Below are 19,772 nucleotides of genomic sequence, written 5' to 3'. Positions count from 1 at the left end.
TGGCACCATGGTTTAGGAAGCCATTCAAGTGGAGGGAGCAAAAAGGAATGTAGTGGTAGCAGGGGGGAGTATAGTGAGAGGGATTGACACTGTTCTCTGCCGCAAAGAGCAAGACTCCAGAAGGTTGTGTTTCCTGCCTGGTGCCAGAGTTTGGGCCATTTACTCAGGTTGGAGAGGAACTTGGAGTGGGAGGGGAGGATCCATGTAGGTACCAATGACATGGGCAGGACAAGGAAAGAGGTTCTGCATAGTCAGCATGAAGAGCTAGGCACCAAATTAAGAAGCTGAACCTCAAAGATAATAATCTTTGTATTATTATCTGAGCCATGTGCAAATTGCCATAGGGCAAATAAGATTAGAGAAATGAATGCATGGCTCAAAGACTGGTGTGGGAGAAGTGAGTTCGGGTTTGTGGGACACTGGCATCAGTACTGGGGAAAGTGGGAGCTGTGCCATTGGTACGGTATACACCTGAACCGTGCTGGGATCAGTGTTCTAGAGAGCTCCATAACTAAGGAAGTAGAGAGGATTTTAAACTAAATAGTGGCAATGGATCAAATTTGGAAGATGTGGTAAATCAAAGAATATAGACAAGGCAAAAGAGAAATGTACTAATATGGGAAATGATAAACAGACCGTGACAGGAAGGAATAGAGAATACAAATCTAAGAGTAAATCAACAGATAAGGCTAGAGGTTACAAAAATAATAAAAGGACCAAACTAAAGGCTCTGTATCTGACTGCACATAGCATTCAAAACAGAACAGATGAACAGATAGCTCAAATAGAAATAAATAAGTATGATTTGATAGTCATTACAGAGACATGGCTGCAGGATGACATAGATTGAGCCTGAATATTGAAGGGTAAATGACATTTAGGATGGATAGAAAGCTTGGACAAGGGCTAGTTTCTTAGAACAGCATGTTCTGGAACCAACCAGAGAGCAGGCTATACTAGACCTGGTATTATGCAATGAGATAAGATTAATTAATGACCTCATAGTGAAGGCACCCCTAGGGAGCACCGATCATAATATGATTGAATTTTGCATTCAGTGTGAGGGAGAGAAGAGTGGGTCCAAGACTAGTATTTTAAACTTAAATAGAGGCAGTAATAAGGATATGAAAGCAGAGCTAGCTGATGTGAACTGGCAAATTAGGTTAAGGGATAAGTCAATAGAGATGCAATGGCAGACATTTAAAGTGATATTAAAGAATACGCAGAATAGATACATTCCAACGAGAAAGAAAAAATCCCAAGGGGAACACCCACCATCCGTAAAAAAGTTAAAGACAGTGTCAAACTTAAAGAAAAAGCATATAATTGCTAGGATGGGTGGCAGGTCAGAAGATTGGACAGAATATAAAAAACAGCAAAGAATGATGAAAAGATTAATAAGGAGAGAAAAATTAGATACCGAGAGACAGTTAGCTAGAAATATAAAAACAGTAAGAGTTTCTATAGATATTGTTATGATCCCCAGCTGTGGTTACCACTGGACGAGCCTGATCCCAGGGTGGAACCGAGCTCAATAGATCCTAACTTTTAATTGTTTGTTTAGATACGTAGAGAGTAGCTACTGAACAGAGTCACAGGAGTCACCTGATGAACTTTTAACAAATGAATAAAACATTTATTAAAGAAGAAAAGATGAACTATTTTATAGTACTCTTTCACCCATAACTATACAGATATATTGCAAGTTACAAAAGTTATCTTATACTCTAATGTTCACAGTAAGTACACAATCCATGTAAACCAAAAAGGCGACCTGTGGTCAGTTGTACCACACTCTGAAACCAAGTGACAGATGCCACTCCAAATGGATGCTATGGATCTCTCCTCAACTCCCCTCAGACGCTTGTTACACCGTGAGCCAGTCAGCCTTGCTGAACTCTGTCTTTTACACGGGGGTTTCCAAACTCCATTTTCCGAGAACTCGCTTTGGAATCTTCTCCCAAACCGACACTTTCTCTCAGATGCCTTCCACAAGGGTTCAGCTCCTGTGCTTTGAACTCTCCTTCCATTGTTCCTCTCCCCGGGTCACCACATGCATTCAAGCTGTCTTCCACACTTTCTTTCTCTCTGACTCAGCTGTCAACAGTACACCACTGCTTCATATGCCCATAGCAAAAAGTTACAGACCTTTAGCCGTCTCTTTGGACCTTCTTGCCTCTTGCAAGCTGTTCTCACTTTAAATCTGCTTTCTGCAGCTTTTGTCTCTTCAAATCTGAGGCTTGGAACCTTTTGCTCTCCCCCTCACTCTTAACTTCATTGAACAGGATTTTTTCCAGGTTCCTGTCCTTCCTTTGACTAGAGGTTCTGCTTGGGACTTTCTCCTGTTTCTGTCTCACTCCTTTGGCCTTGGGACCTTTTTGTTCTTTTGGGAAACCTGCTCTCACTCTGCAGTTCCCTCTCCCAGTGTCCAGCCTCTCTCGAGTCCTGGTTTCAAACTGAACTCAAAGCTGCTGTTTCTTTAGTTTATTTGTGTGTATCTGTGGGAGGGACCTGCCTCTCTGGACCCCTGTTGCTAGGCAACAGCCCAGTTTCTCTACTCTTGTTTGTTTAACTTATCTGCCACATTCGTAAAATGCAGGCTTCTTTTAAAGTGAAACTAAAACTCAATTTGACTTTTCTTAACACATGGATACAGAAATACCACTCATGTGGCCTCTTGTTCTTTTATCAATCACCTTGGGGATCTCAACCTTCTGCCGATGGGAACAGTTTCTCCCCAATTACTCCGTCCAGGCCCTTCATGATTTTGAACACGTCTAACAAATCTCCTCTCAACCTTCTCTTCTCAAGGAGAACAGCCCCAGCTTCGCCAATCTATCCACATAACTGAAGTTTCTCATCCTCGGAACCATTCTCATAAATCTTTTCTACACCCTTTCTAAAACCTTCACGTTCTTCCCATTAAGACTGAACCAGTGTTTTGTGAAGGTTTATAACTTGTTTGCTTTTGTTCTGTGTGCCTCTATTTATAAAACCCAGGATTCAATATAATTTATTAACTGCTTTCTCAATCTGTCACCTTCAATGATTTATGCACATATACACCCAGGTCCCTCTGCTCCTGCATTTCCTTCAGAATTGTACCCTTTATGCTATTTCACCTCTCCTCGTTCTTTGGACCAAAATGTATCACTTCATACTTCTCTACATGAAATTTCATCTGCCACTTGTCTGCCTATTCCACCAGCCTGTCTACATCCTCTTGAAGTCTATCACTATTCTCCTCGCAGTTCACAATACTTCCAAGTCTTGCATCATCTTCAAATTTTGAAATTGTGCCCTGCACACCCAGGTCTACGTTATCAATATAAATCAAGAAAAGCAGTGGTCCCTCTACATACCTTCCCCCAGTCAGAAATAAATAAAATTTTCTGTAATTCAGCTTTTTAATAGGCTTGAATTAAATAACTAAATTGTTGCATAATGAAATTCTAGCTATGCTAAATATAATGATTTAAGATACCACGTGGTTCGAAATAAAATGCCTACCGGCGCTGATATTTTACACTTAAAAAGCATAGTTTTACTGATGTTTGGGAGATCAATTGAATAATACATAAGAAAACAACATAGTAGTAGATTTAGAAATGATATGGCCAACACATTTTCTTAGAGCTTCTTAGAATTTCTTAGAATTTTCTTTTTCTGCTGAAGGGTCATGAGGACTCGAAATGTCAACTTTTTTCTTCTCCGCCGATGCTGCCAGACCTGCTGAGTTTTTCCAGGTAATTCTGTTTTTGTTTTGGATTTCCAGCATCCGCAGTAGTTTTTTGTTTTTACATTTTCTTAGAGCTCCTGCACCTCAAAATTTGACACCACACCACTGCCTTTGCTGTATCCAGTGCCTTCAGCTGTTTCTTGATATTACATGGACTGAATTAAATTGGCTACAGATTGGTAACAGGGATGCTGAGGATCTCAGGAGGAGGCTGAGATGGATCATCCACTTAACACTTCTGGCTGAACATGGTTGCAAATACAACAGGCCTCATCAATATGCTCTCCAAAATTTCTATTTTGCAGTGAATATATTTCTTTAACATAGACCCTGCTCGGAATAGCAGGTTAAATTACTGAAATATATGGTGGATGATACTAGGGAACCTTTGATATTCATTGATTATCTTAATCACTGACTGCCATACAAGAATCGCAAGTAAATGTTAGGACTGACCTGAAAATCACTGTATTTTTTAACCAGGGTTTGTAACTGATGGGAACTCAAAGTTGCTTGGAAGTCCTCGCATACGACAGGTGAGGGTGAAACCAGCTCCTTGCCCTGTGCCAACAAGATTGCGAGATAGCATTAAGGAATGCCGTGCTCCTTACTCCTGTGGTGATGAAGATATGTCAATCTTTGGAACTAAAAGGAATCTCAGCGTAAACTCAGATTTCTCATGGCTAAATTCTATCTGGCAATATCAGAGTGAGTCACAGCTAAATGGATATCCAATTTGGGGAAAGCTCGCTGTTTATCGAGGAGGCGGTTTTGTGGCTGAGTTGGGAACAGAGAGCAAAACTGCTGCCAGGTAATTAGTACTTCAATTACAAAAAGTACACATAAAGTATTCTGTTTGTGTAGGACATCAATTGTGGAACAAGAAATACCATATCTGCAGGTGAACATGAAAACGTAAGAAATAGGAGCAGGAGTAGGACTGCTCCACTGTCAATAGAACTATGGTTGATCTGATCTAGACCTCAACTCCACTTTCATGCCTGTGCCTCATAACCTTTAACTCTTCTAGAATTCAAGAATGTGTCTATCGCAGCCTTGAATGTATTCAATGACTCAGCCCCCACAGCTCTCTAGGGTGGAGAATTCCAAAGATTAACAACCCACTGAGAGAAGAAAAATTCCTCATCTCCCATCATAAATGGGAGCCCCATGACCCTAGTTCTAGATTCCCGCATGAGAGGAACATCCCCTCAGCATCTCCCCTGTCAAGCTCCCTCAGAATCTTATATGTTTCGATAAAATCACTTCTCATTCTTCTAAACTCCAATGAGTGTTATTTTTAATTCATTTTTATGGGATGTGGGCTTTGCTGGCTAGGCCAGCATTTATTGCCCATCCCTAGTTGCCCCTGAGATGGTGGTGAGCTGCCTTCTTGAACTGCTGCAGTCCACGTGGTGTAGGTACACACACAGTGCTGTTAGGGAGGGCCTAGGTCGATGCCAGGTGGTCCATCCAGTTTCATTCCTTTTAGACTTTTTAGCGATTTGATACAACTGAGTGGCTTATATTTCAGAGGGCAATTAAGAGTCAACTAGGTTGCTGTGGGTCTGGAGTCACATGTAGGCCAGACCAGGTAAGGACAGCAATTTCCTTCCCTAAAGGACATTAGTGAACCAGGTGGGTTTTTCCTGACAATCAGCAATGATTTCACAGTCACCATTAAACTTTTAATTCCAAATATTTTATTGATTTCAAATTCCACTGTCTGCCATGGCGGGATTTGAACCCAGAGCATTACACTGGGTCTCTGGATTACTAGTCCAGTGACAATACCACTATGTCACTGCCTCCCCAACCTGCTCAACCTTTCCTCATAAGAAATTCTGGAAGTAATGTGTTTGTTTTATTGTTGTCATTGATTGTTATGTATCTTCCTGGCCTATAACAGTTCCCAAATCCCTTTTCATGTTGGCCATTATCCAGTAGGACCATCCAATGTGCGACCACACTTACTGTATTTTGTCCCTACAGAAGGCCTTACCTGAATCTGAAAAAAAAAATAACTTTTTTACTTTCATTATTTATTCAAAACAGGATGTTCTAATTGCCATAAACAATTTATAGGAATGTGGTTGATAACAGTTTTAACTAGCAGGGGGAACAACATGGCTCCTTCTTCATGCAATGGGTGGATTTTTCCATGCCCGCCAATGTCGGGCGCGGTCGGTGGCGTGAGCGGGCAATATGGAGCGATCCATTTAAGATGGCGGGGAACCAGTTCACGATTGTCCGCTCAGCTCGCCGATGGCGGGCCGCATTTCCCACCATCAGACGTAGGGAACTTCATTGTAATACATCAGCATTGAGGGGAACTCGAAGGTGAGTACACAGTAATGTTGTGCAGCTCTCGCCAAGGTCGCTGAGGGGCGTTGGGGAGTCGGGGTTAAGGGCAGCCCTGCTGTAGAGGTGACTTGTGGGGGGGGGGGCGCGGGCAAGGGCAGTCCTGCCGTTGAATATAGCGCACAGGCATTTGGGGCGGGGGTAGGGTGGGCGAGGGAAGTGGCCATGGATTAGGAAAACCTGTATGAAGTCACCATTCCTCTGCAGCTGAGACAGTTCAGGTGCAGCCACATTGATATGGTTGGAGTCAGGCTTCTAGCTTATCTGCCCACTCAAGCAACGCAGAGGCATCAAAGTGCCACCAAGTGCTCTAAAGCTTTTCACCACCCCCTGCGCCGCCCCCCCCCACCCCCCCTTGGCACAGACTGCAAATTCATGAGCATTTTAGTGGACTGCAGAGCAGTTGGATGACTGCACACATTGTACAATCTCCTCGCTAAAGCTGGCCGTGGAGCAGTCACTGCTGGAGGGGCTCACAGCCCCTCGTAATGTCAGCATCCTGGTCCCTCCCACGGTCCAAGCTAACAGGCAGCCTTTGCAGTGCACTAATCTCTGGCTAGCCAAGTGGTGGCCAGCACTCTCCGGGAAGCGTTAAGGGGCCACTCTTAACCAGGACAGGCTCTTATGTCTCCCCCATGGTTCAAGCTAACAGTACACCCATGCTAACCCACGCATCTCTCTTTTTCATCTTGCAGGAGGAGTACATCAGGATCATGGAGCCTGGTGAACAAGCTGTATGCCTGATGGCCTATAGAGAGCGAAGATGATAGGGGAGAGAGCAATTGAGGCTCCTGGCTCCACAGAGACAGGAGCAGCAACCTCAGGAAGAAGGGGCAGTCTGGGACTCCCGAACTGGCCAATGAGCAGCCACAGTGAGGTGTCGCTGGTCAGCGCCTAGCTAGACTCAGGGACTATAGATGCCACCTTTCATCCCTGCAGATCACCGAAAATCAGTGACACCGAAGATGGCGTATATCCAGGGAACTGGTCGCTCACATCTGCCAGCTACAGCAGGACTTGGCGCCAAGGGGACATGGAGGGCATCCACTGCCAGTGGCCGTGAAAGTGACTGTGGCACTCAATTTCTATGCCAGTGGCTCCTTTCAGGGCTCCACAGGTGATCTCTGTGGGATTTCACAATCCGCCACCCACAAATGCATCCACGAGGTCACGGGTGCCACCTTTGCGGGGGAACACAACTTTGTGCATTATGCCCGGGACCAGGACAGCCAGGATGCAAGAGCGATTGGATTCGCCCAGATCTTGGGTTTCCTACCGGTCCAGGGTGCAATCGATTGCACTCACATGGCGCTCAGATCTCTGTCGCAACAGACGGTGAATTATACCAACCGCTAGGGGTTCCATTCGCTGAACGTGCGTGTGTGACCACCAGAAACACATCCTGCAGGTGTGCGCACGGTTTCCAGGGAGTGTGCATGACTCCTGCATCCTCAGCCAATCACAGCTCCCTGGAGTCTTCCAGGGGCCACAGAAACTTCAGGGATGGCTCCTCGAGGGACAAGGGCTACCCACAGAGGCCATGGCTGATGATACCCATGCGGCAGCCTCAGACTGCAGCAGAGCGATGCTATAATGAGGCTCATGCTGCAGCTCACAACTTGGTGGAGCAGACCATCGGGATGCTGAAGATGAGGTTCCAGTGCCTGGACCGGTCTGTTGGAGCCCTGCAGTACAATCTGTAGAGGGTGTCATGCATCATTGTCGTCTGCAGCGCCCTTTGCAACCTGGTGCTCCAACGGGGAAACGACCTGGCCGAGGAGGAGATGGAGGAGCTGCACATCTCCTCCAATGAGGAGGACGCCAATGGGGGTGAGGGTAAGGAGGTCCTCGGAGGCGATGATGAAAGGAATGAGATCCTCGCACTGGCTACATGAGGCACGCTCAAGTTGCCTTCATAGCTCCTAAATTTGTGGAGGATGATGATGACATGCAGTGAGGTGATGCCATAGATCCTCACATTGCATCTATGAACGTTTGACTCCAGTCTGGCTTATGGCAGCGCACATACCCTCTGTGAGAATGCTCCTGTCTTGGAGATGCAGTGGGGGCCCTATTAGTCACTTGATTGCAGGAGGATGATGATGACATGTAATGAGGACACTCCATAGATCTTCACATAGCCTCTGAGAATTTCTGACTCCTGTCTGGCCGAGGGCAGCTCTCTTGTGCTCTGCGATCAGGGCCGTATCATAGAGACGCAGCCATGAAACTTTAGCAGCATCTGATCCTTTGTTCATCTTCAGCATCTGAGCCCTTCAGGAGCACAGCATCAGTGGTCACAGTTGCTGAAGAGATGGGGGCAAGCCGCTCCTTAAAGGTGCTGAGAGCACACAGAGAGAATGATGGAACTCTGTGACTCCCGCTCACAACATTCTGGCAGCAATGACAAGCACCGTCGAGGTGCAGGCTTCAGTAATATTTACAGAGAGTGTGCAACTGAACCATCACTTTGGTATGAAGCCCACACAAAGCACAGGGAAGAGGCCCTGGACTGAGACGTCTGCCTTTATCTTATGCAGAAAGGTTTCACATCTGAGTGACACAAACACTGCTCATCAGAACAAGGAGCCATAGGTAGGGAGATACCCTTGAGGGTTTATTGACAATAGTGAACAAGATGTACGAGTGATTAACACCCTTGCCCAGGCTGTGCAACTAATTCTTCTTAATTTTTCTAACCCTTCCACTACTTCTTGTTGCTCCCCGGACATCCACAGCAGAGGTGGAGGCAGCCTGCTGACTGCTACGCCCTGTCTGTGATGACCTTGGCGGGCATCCTCTGGAGGGCCGAGACTTGGAGGGCCTCGACCTGCTTTCGGGATCCTGCTGAGTGGCAGTGACACCCTCCTCCACTTGTGGAGCTGCAGCTGCTGAGGTCACAGGAAGAGGGGAGTTGGATGGGCCGGAAGCTCTTGGAGTCACCTGGATGAATGGGCCCAGAGTGTGCACCTGCTGATCCTCCTCCCTGTGGTGCCCAGGGGCCCCAGGCTGACTCCTCGAGGAGCAAGGATAGCTGGAGTGAGATCGAGCTGCCCAGCACCCCTCCCATGTACACACTGTTGGAGGCTAACTATGGCATCAGCGATGGAGTTGAGCCCGCGCAGCAGTGCAGGTGTGATGTCCTGGACCAAGGTCTCCATGGCAGCTGCTATCCTACCAGTGTTGACCTCGATATATTGGCATGCTGGCACTATCACTTCAGCCTGAAGGTGGACAGAATCCTCCATCATGCCTTGCAATCTGAGGAGTGCAGCAGACATCCCTTCCTGATGTTCCCGAGCTTGCCTTTGCAGCTCCAATAACTGTGACATGACCGAGTCCAGAGGCTCGTCATCTGATTCAGACTTGACAAATTTCTGGCCTCCAGCAGTCCTCCGATTGCCAAAAACCTGGGAAGTCTCTGTTTCCACCTGCTATGGATCAGACGGTGCAATGTGCTCCCAGATTGTGATCCCGGGGTTATTCTAAAGCTAGGTCCCCCCGGGGTGTGTGTCTCTGCGCTGGTGGAGGGTGTGGGTGAGCACTGTGACGGGACTTCAGGGAGGGTGCCTCCAGATTCCTCTTCAGAGGTTTCTTCAGGGCTTGATTGGAGGTCCTGTGTTATGGACTATGCCGGCTGTTTGGAAGTTGTGCCTGTGAAAGCAAGGAGAGCTGATTAGTGCATGGCAGTGGCCTGTGAAACAGGACACATCACTCACAGCATGGTTGCCTGATGGATGTTGCACTGCTGGATCTTCACTGAAGATCACCGCTGACCTCACTGTCAGCACAGGACCGGTCCAGATCCATGCTGGCCAGCTGGGTGGCTCTCTTTTCAATGTCTGTGAGGACCTTGATATCATGCATTTCACCACCGATTTGCGACCTCTCCTCTTGTTGTGTGCCAGCTTGTCCTGCATGAATAGAGATAGAGAAAGCATTAGCAGGACACCTGCCAGGCCAGATGATAAGTATACCTAGTCTGTGTAGGTGATGAGTGATCCCATGGATAGGGTGAGGACAATGACGATGAGTATCAGAGAGTGAATGGTGATGTCCTTTGAACCGGCAGTGAATGAGATCACTGTGGACATGTGATGGGTTTGTGAGTGTGAGAGTTGAGAGTGATGAGAAGTGACTTACCCTGGTGGAACGGAGGAGACCATTCATCCTTTTGTGGCGCTGGCTGGCTGCCCTCTTTTGAAGAGCGTTGGTGCTGACCATTGCTGCCACCACCTCCCAAGCCGGATTAGTGCTGTTGCTGTCCATCCTGCGGCCAGACCGGGGGAGAGGACATCCCGCCGGGCCTCCATGGCATCCAAAAGATGCTCAAGTGTGCATCGCTGGAGGCTGCAGTCTTCTTCAGCTTCAGGGCCATGTCTTCCGCGCAGCAGTGATGGTCTGGAAACACTGAGATGTGTCCGGACTTTAAATATGGCACCAGGTGTGATGAAGCAGCGAGGTGATGGCGGGCGGGCAAATGAGAGCCCCCCCGCCATGGAAACAGCGTGTTTCCCAGGAGTGCAAATTAATGTGGCGGGTTTGGGATGAAATGGCATGAAAACCCACTGTCACTGCCGGCAGGTAAAACATCATTTTACCCGCCTGCTCTCATACTTAGTGCAAATCTGTAACGATTCCACCTAATGAGTTCTGGGAAGGAGAAGATAATTATGACCACATATACCATAAACATTACTGGAGCATTTGGCTTCCGTAAAGAAAAAAATGAACTAGCTGTTTCATTATGATCCAAAAATCTTTGGAAACGATTATCACTCAGTTACAGAGCCTTCTGCTTCACATAAATCCTCTGGGTTTGCATCGTGAATTAACAAAGACCATGCTCACTGTATGTTGGATTCTTTCACCTCACCAGATGTGACACACGGTGCAGGAATTTGTGAATAAATTGTTGACATAATTTTTAAAAAGTAGGGTATAGTTTCCATTTGGAAAACTGCCTGTCAAGCTTCGGTTTAAGAGTTAAACTCCTCATTGAAGAATACACACCAGTTCCTAATGTGCATACCAATTTCCCACACAGTTAGGTGTCATTAGCAACTTTAAGAAATCTTACTGTTAACCCCTTTATCTAGGTCATTTATGAATGTGTGTATAGTAAAAGCTAAAGGGCCAATTCCTGATAGGTGTTGCATTAATTATACAGCTTTTAATAGCTATAATAACCCATTTACAGCTTTTCTGTTTTTGATTGGCTTAATCTGAATCTTCATGTCCTCTCCCCCAGTTTTAAATGTTCTAATTTTCATCACTCGCCTTTGTGGGAGTAAAGACCTTCAGCAAATGGCTTTTGAAACTTCCTTTACACATTTCTGATTTTTGTTCCCTGGTGGTGCTGATTCTTGATGGGGTATGGTTCCATACCACATGCAGCCCTTCAGGATTTTTCACAAGGGCCTATTCTTCATGTACAATGCAAGAAAATGAATGTTAGCAGGCTTGTCCTGTCACGGCTGATATTGTAGCCAAGCCTGAATCTAGCCACGTCCAATGTTCACAAGCATGCACTTTTCAGCAGGGAAATCCCTAAACACAAACCAAGAACCTTGGCTCTCTTTCCTCTTCTGGGCCAATCATACTGCTATTTTTAGCTGTGTGCCTTCCTGTTCCTCATTGGTTCACTCCCACCCATTGCCTTCCTGTGGAGGCACAGTCATCATTTTGGCTCACATTTAATTTTTTGACGCACAATTGTAGATTTTTCCCATTAGAACACATGTTTCATCAATTCATCTCAAATATTTCATTGGGATAATTAATGTTTTCTACTTTTCCCTGCAGAGTAATTAAATATCTAAAGGACAACAGCTGGATAGATATATACACCAGAGCCATCTTTGCAGAGTTCACAGTTCACAATGCAAATGTAAATCTGTTTTGTGTACACTGATACTGGAGATGAAAGCTATTGGTAAGAGACAAACTTATTTTGCTTTGATTGTATATTATGCAGTCATTACTAAGAGAATGGGACTGTTAGAAGAACTGACCAACAGCAGCTAAGTGAAGGGAAGAATATAACATCTACATTTTTGATTCAGACTGTTACCTATGTGGAGGACATATGCTAACATGGAGGGCCTATTTTCCTGTTGTAATTTCTATTTAATGCTATGTACTAAGCATATTCATGGTGAGGTTCATGTCTCTAGAGAGAGTATCAGAAAAAGATTGTAACTCTGATTACTTTGCCCATTTAGATGGAGCTATGAATACCTGTGATTGATTAAGACCATTAGTTGCTCAGTAGTAGCACTCTTGGGTGGAATTTAATACAGCGCGTTGCAGCAGAAAACATGTCAGCCAGGCCGACTTAATTGTGGGGAAGGATACACATCAGTCTCCCAATAGCGGGAAAGGCTCCCATGAAGAAGTTGGAGGCAGGAAAGGACCAATTGCAGGAAACTCACCTACTTGTCGTGGGATGCCAATTAGGCTCATTAATGGGCCAATTGACACCCATTATCCCTGAGTCCCCCCACCCCGGAACTTAGTGGTGGCTCAGGGATTAACTAGTAGCCGCACGACCTTCCCCTGCCTCCAGAAGCTGCCCAGCAAACCCTACTGGATTTGCCAGTGGCCCACCAGGGCAGGGGGGATATCCCTTATTGTCAGGACCCTGTGTCCAATTGAGGGAATCGCACTGGGAAGGGGGGAGGCCACTGAAAGCCTTCCCTTTTCCACCCCGTGACTCCATTCTGTGACCCTCACCCGCCCTCGCTCACCTGAGTCCAGGAATCCAACTGTGATCCCTGGTGAAGTCCTGGTGACACTGCCAGCAGTGGAGAGTTGCCGGCCTCTGGCCGGTTGGCATCTCTTGGCGGATGAAATTTCTGCCGCCGGGGTCCTAAATACCGTGGAAGGCCAGCACAGACCAGTTATGTTTCTGACAGGAACTTAATTTAGTCAGGCCTCCCCATGAAAGCGACGAGGGTTTCCCACCAGTTCACCAACCAGTGGGCAGGACCCACGTTGGGAACATTAAATCCAGCCCCTTACTTTCAGTTGAAAGGGCGTGGATTCAAGCCCATCTTGGTGACGAGTGCATAATCGAACCCGATTCTTCAATGCAACACTGGAGGAGTGCTGTAATGTCGGATGTGCAGTCTTTTCAGCTGAGATGTTAAATCAAGGCCCCACCCTCTCAGGTGGACATAAAGGATCCCATGGCACTATCTGAAAAAAGTGGAGTTCTTCTGGCCAAAATAAATAATTAATAAGTCTTTGTCCAAAAGACTAACTATATCAGTGATCAATCTCCTTTATAAGAAGAAGCAAGAAGAAATTGCCAGTGTGAGACCTGATGCTTTCAAAGCCAGGACCTTGGCCTGGGCTCCAGTTGGGCCCGGCTTCTTCCCCATCAGTGATCTTGTTGCTGGTTTCTTCCGGTATGCAGGTTGCTAGATGCAAATGAGTTTGGAGCCATGGAGCTAACACAAGGGGAAGCTATCCCACAAGCCCCATCACTTGAGGATCTCCGGGATCTTGCAAACTGTCAAATGGAAAGATTCGAAAACAGTTCCAGTGAAAACAACAGCAAATGAGAAGATGAGATTTATGGTGGTACTAGCCTGCATGGCCGGCAGAACAAAATTAAAGCCTATGGTAATTTTCAAATCTAAAACCATGCTGAACATCAAGTTCCCTGAAGGAATCTTTGTGCATGTCCATGATATGGATATGGATGGAGTGAAGTTATGGATCGATAATGTGTGGAATAGGTGCCTGATGGCCTACATAAAGAATGCAGCTTGTTAGTGTGGGACATGTACGGATTAAACCGATGAGATCAAGAGGTGCTACGAAGAAATAACACCCGCATTGCAGTTATTACTAGGGGGTCTAACGTCTGTAGTTCAACCTTTGGATGTGCGCCACAACAAGCCATGAACCAAGATCATGTTCGCACCAAATGGAATAGGTGGATGGTTGATAGAGGAAAACCTTCACAAAGAGTGGAAATATGTGTGCTGCCCTGCTTGATGTGTTGTGTGGTTTTGTCATCAAATCGTAGGATGCCAATAGTGCACAAAGTGTCATCAGATTGTTCAAAGAATGTGGAAAATCACATTCAATGGATGGAGAGGAAGATGATTTGTTGTAGAGGGATGATCCTGAAACCAAAAGCACCAAATCTGATCCAGAATAGGATCCTTATGATGATGCCATAGTCCAAAATGACTCAAAATGGGTTTGATAAACTCTTTGCATCAGATGACGAAGACAATGGGTGGGATTTTCTGGCCCCGCCCACTACCCGGATCGGCCGGTCTCGCCGAAAGTCAATGGACTTTTGGCTTGGCTGCCGAATCTCCCGTGACCAGTCCCATCATGACGGGGCCAGAAAATGCCGGCCAATGAATTTTACAGTTATAAAATACTTTGATTGTGGTTAAAGTTATCTTTGTACAATTGATTCATTCAATAAACTGTGCCACATTAATTTAGTATAAATGACCAGTGTTAATTTTATCACATTTCAAAATGGGGACTACCCACTCTGGCGGTTCACATTTTGATTCTTGGTCGATTCGTTGAACCACGTTTTTGGAAGAATTTTTGGAGGCTTCAAAGGTCAACTTACATGTATGATCTATGGTAATCTTATTTTAAATGTTGCCTTCAGAATACTATGGATTAATTTAACATTCAGTTATAAATTGTATCCACTAGAATCTTAAAGTTAAATCATTTAAGGATTTACAATGTGAGATAAATGTCCTGTGACCTGTGACCTGAGGCCGAGTCAAGTTGGGCCTCAGACAGGAGTTGGTTCGGAACTTGGTTGCGGGAGGAGTGGGACAGCTTTGGCGGAGGGTGGGGGGGGGCGGGGACAGTACCATGGGGGGAGGGGGAATCCGTGTTGTGGGGAAATCCTTTGAGGGGGAATCCCATGGGGGTGGGGAGTCCCCATGGGGGGTGTAGTTGGGTCGTGGGGGGCACTCCTGTGGATTGCGGGTGGGTGGGGTGGGGGGGTGTCACCTGAGAGTCCCTTGGGGAGTCGGTGTATGTTTGTACAGTAGTTACCCAGAAGTTAGAAGTGGTTTTGATCCTTCTCACCTTTCCTGGGTAACTATTGTTGTAACACAGTCGGAACCATCTGAAGTTTGTGATTTAAATTGCATTTTCAGATGGCTCTCAGTGAAGGGCAATTTCCTGGGAAAATTTGCACTTCTCAGGCAATCCTTACCTGGGAACATCCAGTGGGGGGCACCCCCAGTTACACTGTCCTGGAGCTTGGAGGTTATGTCATTTTTTGAAATAGTTCTAATAAAATGGCTGGTGCCAGAAGACTTTGTTGAAGTGCTATAATACTTATCACTAAGTCCTTATATTTGGTACTGAGGAGTGCCCAAGCACTTGACCATACTTACAGTATTGCTGGAAATCCTCATCAGTTGTGAACTTCATTCTCCAGGTGTCTTCCTTGGCAATGTGGAAATGGAGATCATCCGACTCTACCACTACGTGGACCAGAATTATTCTTCCATCGTTGGGGCACAAATTGTCTTCATGCTCATTGTTATTTATTATATGATTATACAGGTAGGTGGAGAGTGAAGTTAGAGAATTGGTTTTGTATTGAATTTAATGATAATGTACGAATATGTCATTATCAAACTCCTTTGCCTGCTATTTTAACTGAGGTAATAGCCTGCCTGATGTCTCTGTTAAAGCAATTTGATACAAACCCATGGTGTGTTTACATGATATTATCATGAAGCATCAACAAGCAGCTACATATCCTTCAGTGTGTCCTATGAGAGCACAGTCGCTGGCAAACAAGAGTTCATTTAGAAGCTGTTTCTGTGATCTTTCTGTGAGCCTTGAGCCTTTGTAGATCAAAGAGATTGTCCTGAACTGAATGAGTACTCCCATGTCAATATCTTTGTGTGCATACGAGAGCCTGGCTGGAAAGTAGATTGTAAACAGAACTGGAGCCATTACGCAGCCTTGCTTGCTGCCATTGGTGACAGGAAAGACATCTGATGGGGCACCATTCTGCATCACACTGGATGTCATGCCATCATGAAATGAACTTATGACCCTCATTATTGTTCCAGAGCACCAATATTTATACAGCACCTTCCACAGCCTTCAAGGTTTACTGTGTTGAAGGACTTGGTCAGGTCAGCGGACACTAAGTACAGGTCCTTGTTCAGTTTGTGCAACTTTTCCTGAATTTGATGCATCACAAAGATCATTTTGACTGTTCCTGTTCAGCACGGAAACCCCACTGTGATTCTCAATGCACTGAGTCTGTTAAGATGAGTGATAATCCTTTAAGAATAATGCTCGCAAGAATTTTTCCTGCTGTGAAGTGAAGTGAAATACCACAATGATTTTCACAGATGGCCTTGTTTTCCTTCTATTTGTGCAGGTGAGTTATGGAAGTGTCCTTGTAATCTTGGGGCACAATGCCCTCGTTCCAGATTAAATCAAGAAGCTAGTGCGTTTCCTAACTGCGTGAGCTCCTCCATACTTGAATACCTCAGGTTGTTGTTCTGCTTGTTAGTCGCCTTGCCCAAACCTCAGAATGCTTTGGCCTGAAAAAGACAATGATCTTGTGCCGAACTACCTCTGGCTTCAAACTCCAAGACCCCACAAGCACTGTCAACAATACACCCCTCAACTCAGTTAAGAGTTCTGCTACCTTGGGAGTATCCTCTTCTACAACACCATGTTAGGTGATGAAATCGCCCATTGTCTGGCAAAAATGATCTCTGCATTCAACTGGCTCACACACAGGCTTGGAGAGAACATGAAGTCTGCCTCAAAACAAAGATCAAAGTCTGATCAGGCAGTGGTTCTCACATCACTTCTCTATGGTTGTAAGGCATGGACAACTTACCGGTCACATAAAGCAACTAGGTGCATTTTACCTTCACTGCTTATGATCTATCTGCAACATTAAGTGGCAGGACAAAATCCCTAAGTTCTTGCAAGGCGCAGGTATCGAGAGCTCAGCTTCACTGGGTTAGCCATGTCGTTTGCACAGAGGATTCCCAATCCCAAAGGTGGTATTTCACAGCCAGCTGAGCACGGGACCCTGCACCATTAGATGTCCCAAACTTAGATACAAAGACATTCTGAAAGCCAAGCTCAGAGCCTGTGAGTTGGACCCCACTACATGGGGGGAAGAACAACACTGGACAGATCCAAATGGAGAAGTAATCTCAACATTTGAAGAGAACAAAGTCAGGTCCCTACAGGACAAGTGAGAACACTGCAAAACCGGTGCCTTTACCTACCTTTCCAATAGTGACTTCATATGTAATATCTGCAATTGGATTTGCAAATCAAGATTTGGTTTAACATCACATTTGAGATAACACCAACCTAGACAGTGAACAATTGGTCTCCTTGCTGAACACTCATCCTTTGAAGCAACAGGAGAATTCATTATGTAGTGTAGTTGCCAGCTTGTGGTGTCCTATCTTCTATTTTCACTAGTAATTGATTTTTAATGTGTGTTATCTGCTGATAACAAAGATGACAAGGGAAAACCATTTTCCAACTGCGTGGTAGGATGGGACCACCTAGTCCACAGGCTATGCTTCTGCAAATAATTCAGCCCTGTATTGAGTTAGTGGAAGTTGTGTTTACTGTGTGCAATGTGCTTCAATACTAATCTCCTGCCAACATCAACCGAGAATGCTTTGTTTGATAAAGTATTCCACAAATAGTGCTCACTCTGGGAATTAAGGACACTTGTGCCAACTGTGGCCAGCTAATTTGGATGGAATCATGCACCCATCTGCACCTCAGCCCCCCACCACCCCCCACCCACCGCGACTCAAATTGAAAACAGGGCTGCTATTTTTATTTTTTAAAAACTAGGTAAATAGTGAATAAGCCAAGTGGCAGCGGTAGTGAAACAGAACGATTCCTTATGTCACTGCAGGAAAGTTGCTGATCTTATTTTCAAGCTGTTGCATGGTTACATGAATAAATAAATGTTACACTTGGATTGTGATTTCTGTAAACTACATTTAATCTGTGAGCAATTGTTTAATCATTTAATTCACCATTGGGCACATATTTTATACAGAGGTGATTGGACAGTAAAATGCATTGCAATCTCATGTAGCATTTGGTGGTAGAGTGGCTAGATTTATTGTGCTGAGGTAATTGGTAAATTTTTAGTACTTGAATCAAGATATTAATGTTAAGTCTAACTCTTGGATCAAAGTTATGAACAATTGGAGTAAATAGGAAGAGGTTTGATAGACTGATTCTTTGTTTAGTCACAGAGCATTCATTTTGAGCTGACTGTAAGAGAGACATTGTAAAAAGAGTATGTAGCAATGGACATTCTGGGAGAGATGTTCATTGGCTTTGTTGGACAGAAACGGTGGGTTTTCCTCTAAAAATTGCAAGGAAAACACACCACCCATCACAACTCCTGAATCAGCCTGAAAAGGGTCAACACAGGGTGGCTGCAGTCCCTGTCTCTTTGAAGGAATAGGTTCTTTACATATGCAAATCAGGTTCCTATCATGTACATGGAACCCTGATTGCCCATTTTGGGAGACAACTGGGGGGACCATGTGTTGTGTACAATCCCACCCAGTTTCACCCAGAAACACAAGCAAAGGGGACCAAATTGGTAACTTATTTTTCTGGGATGGGAAAAGCAGGAGTTCTCCTCCAAGCTCCACATGAATAATATGGTCTACTACCACTTGTGCTCCTCACTGTGCAATTACCTTACTCTGAATGTATGTTGCTGCCACTTGGGTCACCTATTTACAATATGATCAGATGTCAATGAGGTCGCACCATCAAAATGGAGCAGGCCTTCTGCTGGCACAATGGGGTGGCTAGCCAACACATTTTGTTAATGGCCATCTGATAATTAAAATCTTTTATTGGTCTGAGTTACAAGTAGAAAAATGAAGAGAAAATGTTAAATGAGTCAGTTATGAGGATGTTACGTTTTATTACTTTACAGATCTGACTCTGATAGCACTTAAAGGAGCTGTAGTGATATGAAAATACTCAGCAGGTCAGGCAGCGGCTTCGGAGAGACAAACAGAGTTAACATTTCAGGTCCCAGAAAGGGAGTTTGTCTGAAGTCTCTGATCACTAGGTGCTGCCAAAGACAAATGTAAAATAGCAATCACCAGTCGACACAAGATCGAGTCTGCTGTTTTTGATCTAGCTACAGACAGATTGAACTCCCAGCCCATTCATACAGGTCAGAAATTAGTTTCTGGTATTGCTCACCTGTAGAGACCATTCCTCCATAATGGGAAAGGGTGTGCACAGGCTAACAAAGTCCCATAAACAGCTTCATATTAACTGCATACAAGTGAGGTTTGTATGCACTTACAGTCATGTTTATAACTTTAGAACATGTGCTAATATTACATAGGCATTTCCGTTATAGCTAAATTCACCCCCCAATTTTAGACAGGACAGATGTGCAGCAAGGAAACCAGCATAAACTGCAGCTTTCTAGAAAATACATAACGAAAATAGTAATAATAAATGGGGTTTTACAGATGCATGCAGCCTAGTATGAAAGGAGCTGACTGCAGTGAAATATGTTCAGTGATCATTAGTTATCATTTGAACCACTCCACACCAAAAGTGAAGAGTAAGGATTAAACCTTGACTTACATGTTTGGCAATGTAATAAGAA

The 19,772-nt window shown here is 45.0% G+C and overlaps 1 protein-coding gene across 1 annotated transcript in view; it reads left to right on the top strand.

The window, feature by feature from the left end:
* The window catches only part of LOC144681428 (polycystin-1-like protein 2), a 147,429-nt gene that overhangs the window by 104,753 nt on the left and 22,904 nt on the right, over window positions 1–19,772 (top strand). Inside the window, 1 exon segment of the mRNA XM_078543019.1 lies at window positions 15,543–15,670. Coding sequence (XP_078399145.1) covers window positions 15,543–15,670 — 128 coding nt within the window.

This window comes from Cetorhinus maximus, chromosome 6, assembly GCF_964194155.1.
Source record: "Cetorhinus maximus chromosome 6, sCetMax3.hap1.1, whole genome shotgun sequence".
Lineage (NCBI taxonomy): Eukaryota > Metazoa > Chordata > Chondrichthyes > Lamniformes > Cetorhinidae > Cetorhinus > Cetorhinus maximus.
The sequence above is the reverse complement of the archived record's forward strand: the minus strand, read 5'-3'. Positions and strand labels throughout refer to the sequence as shown.